Here is a 4,335-nt window from a genome sequence, read left to right on the forward strand (position 1 = left end):
GGACTTACAATTGTTCCAAGAGAAAACAAAAACAATGCTTATGCAAAATTTTGGGGGAAAAACAAGGAGTATTATGGTATTTTCCGGAGTGGCCTGTATAAATCGGTTACTTAATTTCGCATGTTATACTTTGGAAAGGAAACTAATTAATGGCAAATTTTGTTCATTTCATTCGATGAGTTTTCAAAGGTCTTAAAATCGTGACTGATAGAGTTAAGGAAGAAAGTAAACAAAATCAAACCTTAAGCTTAACAGTTCCTGGTATTTTCCATGTTACCATCGAAACCCCCTCAAGGCACTATCAGAATAGTCAAAAATTCGAAGGGATACTTCACAAGAGGATAAAAAAGACACAAAAAAGACACCGCTGAATTGTTTTTTTTATTTTATTTTAATAATCGAGTGGTTTTGAGCATTAGAAAAGTAAACGAAGAGACACATTTCATTGCTTTCAAAGAAACAACGCCTCATGATCCGGAATAATTAGGCTTAATTTGTTTAGGTGGAAAGACCATTTTAATATCCTTTGTTCCTTCTTCAATCTAAGCAGTAATTGTGTATCCTTAAGAGCCGTCGGTAGCTGCTGTTAACGGACTAGTAGTTACAATATTAATCACATCCACACAAAAGACTCGTGCAAGGCACTTCCCGCGGAAAACAATATACGTACATTACGCATCAACGACAATTATTCAAGAATGTGCACGTAAATCTGTTTTTTGTGTCATCTGGCTGAATTAGCATATGTGCCCTGGTTGATCAGCCACTGAATCTTTTCTTACTTTCGAACTCTACGTGATTTGTAGCCATCGCCAAAGCAGAGAAATTAAGTTAAGATCGACTTGGCGTTGGCGTAAAAGAGCTTTCATCTGGTTTCACTCGCGTTTCTGAGGTTAACTTTGGACAATAGTAACGAAGAATTAATGTGACTGTACTCAAAGTCAACAGTCGATTGACAAATGGGCATTGTCAAGCTTTGATCACCAAAGGAACGGCGAAGACCAAAACCATGTTAAAGTTCAAGCGAGTCAAGCCCAAGTACCCAGACACCAGCAACAACTTGGTTACTTCGGTTCCTATAATTAAAGCAAGGCTAATTCAAGGTTATTTGTTGAAACAATGAAGTTGTTTGAGTAGTGAAACTTTCTGCGTTGACGCGTATTGGTATGCTCTTTCGTATATTGAAATCATTGATGTTGCTATTTTGTCCTATTCTTGTAGACAACTACTTTAGGTCACTGTACAGATATGATCCGCATGCTGACGGTAAGTTTTATAGTCATAGTTGACGTCTGTAAATTGCAAGCAACCTTGACTTCATGCGTGGGTCAGGTTTCTTTCTCTCTAATTTAGAATTCTAATATCTTATCTTAGTGAATGGAACTATCTAAGCCAATTGGGCTGATTTTGGGAAGAATCGGTGCATCATTCTAGGGCAAGACTTGTTGTATTTCGGCTCTATACAAACTCGTTTGGAGAACTTGCCAGATCCGTAGCCTTGAGGAAGGCAAAAGTTAACTCAAAACCTCGGGACTAAAGTCCAACAAAAAATGCCCTTGTTTAAGCCTCTATTTAGTTAAAGCTTTCAAATATTTCTTTACTATTTAAGTACTAGTGAGAATAGCGCGGTTTTCTGAGATACACTTGCAAAATCCATGGCTAATTACAAGTTGTGGCTGTTTCGGTCATTGTGAAAGTGTAATTACTCAGTTTAAATTTGTTATGAACTGAAACCATTGATCATTTGTGGCTTGGTTTAATCAGTTACATGAGAATGGTAATTTACGTAAACCTAGTATTACAGAAACATGTAAGAAAGATAGACGCTGACAAAAATTGAACTAACAAAGAGCACTGTGTTGAAATCGAACAGCGTAGAAATGTCGAAAATGAATCTCAATTCTTTTTCACATGACATCCAATAATGTATCATTTTATTGTGCCCATAGAAAACACAGATGGCAAAGATATAAAGAACAAACCAAGAAAGGTCCTTAATTATCACAAGTCGCTGGAAAATCTTTCTGATGAGTTCTGGAGAAGCGTGGAGAGAGCAGCGAGTCCTCTTAGCAGAGAAACAAGTAAGTTTCGTGACTTCGCTTAAGTCAATACCGATTATATTGATTGCCCCGAGCCTACATCGTATTGAAGGTGAGACTGAAGCATGAACACAACGGCATTAAAAGACTGGAACTGTTGGACCTTTGACGGTACATCAGCAACAAAAACGACAGCTGCTGGTGCCCGATCTCACCCATAGATCACTTGCTTGTAAAGCGCATTTGAATATGTTAATAGAAAATGCGCTATATAAATTCACTATTACCATTACCATTACAACAACGACAACAAGGTTCTGTGCTGATGCGTCTGATGCGTCACTATCAAAAGCATTGGATTAATATAGGATGATGCAGAGATTACAGATCTCGTTGAATTTTCCCTACCATCATTGAAAGATCTACTGCATTAGTAGCTAAAGGCCCGGGCAAACGGCTTGAACATCGGTTTGTTGAATGATGTTGACTGCTGGGATGGGAAGACGGTATCAACACATCATCAACACTTGATCAACAAATCTTACGAGAGGCTTTGTAATTCAGTCCCAGGCTGCAGACGCAGTTATTGCTATGGATACGGACATGGATACGTCATTGACAGACCGATTTGTGCGCACGCGCATATCCAACAATGCTAAAACAGGGGGCAAATGGCTTCAACTTTATTCAACATTCGCGAAAACAAAAGAAATTTTGATGGTTGTTGAAGCAAAGTTCAAACGCTTTTAAACTCGTTCAAATTCGATACAGCATGTTTCAATACGGTTGAAAGGGGGGCGAAAACGATTTCAACATCACTGTTCAACACAACCAAACGAATGTTAAAGAAAATGTTGAAGCCATTTGCCCGGGTCTTAAGAAACCGCTTTGTAATGGATTTTGTAGAAGACTGAATTAAACACTTCTTTTTATCCGTAAAACGCAGAGCGTGCAGAGATGGCCCTTTTTCACCAAGTTCAATCGTCATTATAGCCAGCGTTGTCACTGAAATGAATAACGTTGTAATTTTGCTCCACAGATACAATCAACAAATCCTCCACTTCTGAAGTCACATATGAAAGCAGACTTGCCGTTCCAAGTCAAACTCGGCCGCGAACACTAACGGAGGGTCAAAGACGTAATTCTCTGAGGGCCGAAGCTTTAAGGAAGTTAGAAATTGCCGAAGGAAGGCCTCGAGCGCAGTCTGATCTTATCAACCCAAGGAGATTCCAAGAAGGACAAAACGTAGAACGTAATGATCGTTACAATACGTTACCAAGTAATTTCCACATTATGGACCTTGGTGAGCGAAATCGAGCAACTTCCGATAGATCATCCGACATTTCACTTCCTTTTTCCGATTCTTGTTCTGAAAGTTCGGGTGATTCTGACCAATTAACAGTTGGTAATCCTCACAGCCCCTCTCACAAAGGTATCAGTAAGCGATGGTCATACGACGAGGAACAAAATGAACGATTACGAATCGCTGAAGAAAGGTTATATAATGGACTCATGCGGAGCGAGGGGCAAGGTCGGCGAAAGAAAATCACTAAGAATCCACTAGAAAATGTCATTCAATGGGTGGTAGATCCCCCAAAACATGAGCAGCAGAATTGCAGGGATCATGTAGAAGAAACACGTGCAATAAAGATGATAGATAACAGAAGGCCAGACCCACCAAAACGATCGGACAGCAACAAACGAATTAATGTACAAGAAGTACATGAATTCAATGGAAAGCCAATCAGATTATCCAAGTCTTCTTCATCTACTGCTCTCTGATGCGAGGTTCTTAAACTCAAGCGTGATATGATGCGTAAAAAAACTCTGTTTGCCGCTAAAGAAGCATTTTTCAAGCCAAGTAAAGTGGTCTGGGTTACACGAACATGTCATGATGAGACCTCCGTTAGTGAATAGTTGTATAAAGGCAGGAAGCACAAAAAGTCTATGATTACATCACGTTCATCAAGAAAGGTTTAAAATAAATAGTTTCCATTTTATATTTTCTTTTGTTCATTCTTTTTCGATGGGTTAACGTACAACTTGTTTCTCTTTAAGTTTTTCTTTCCTTTTTTTTAAATTTCAAATGCTCAATAGATCGTTACTCGTTGAAGATTATCAGGTATTTTGCAATGAAGGACGGTAGAAATTTCCAGAAATTAAGATGATATGCCTTTAGGTTTCTCGCTATTGGACTTTTTCCTTGCTCAACTTTTGACGGGGAAAAGCCCTGGGAAAGAAATTGCCAAATAGAAATAAAACAACATGCATTTGCTGTAGGCGCCCTCTGATGTTA

At 38.8% G+C, this 4,335-nt stretch overlaps 1 protein-coding gene across 5 annotated transcripts in view; it reads left to right on the top strand.

The window, feature by feature from the left end:
* LOC137967358 (uncharacterized) overlaps window positions 1-4,041 on the top strand; it is a 12,763-nt gene extending 8,722 nt beyond the window's left edge. For all 5 annotated transcript variants that reach the window (XM_068813889.1, XM_068813888.1, XM_068813893.1 and 2 more), the window contains exons 4-6: window positions 1,222-1,266; window positions 1,950-2,081; window positions 3,079-4,041. In XM_068813889.1, coding sequence (XP_068669990.1) covers window positions 1,222-1,266; window positions 1,950-2,081; window positions 3,079-3,821 — 920 coding nt within the window. In that variant the 3' untranslated portion in view covers window positions 3,822-4,041. The remainder of the gene's footprint in view (window positions 1-1,221; window positions 1,267-1,949; window positions 2,082-3,078) is intronic.
* Window positions 4,042-4,335: the final 294 nt, after the last annotated feature.

This window comes from Montipora foliosa, chromosome 8, assembly GCF_036669935.1.
Source record: "Montipora foliosa isolate CH-2021 chromosome 8, ASM3666993v2, whole genome shotgun sequence".
Lineage (NCBI taxonomy): Eukaryota > Metazoa > Cnidaria > Anthozoa > Scleractinia > Acroporidae > Montipora > Montipora foliosa.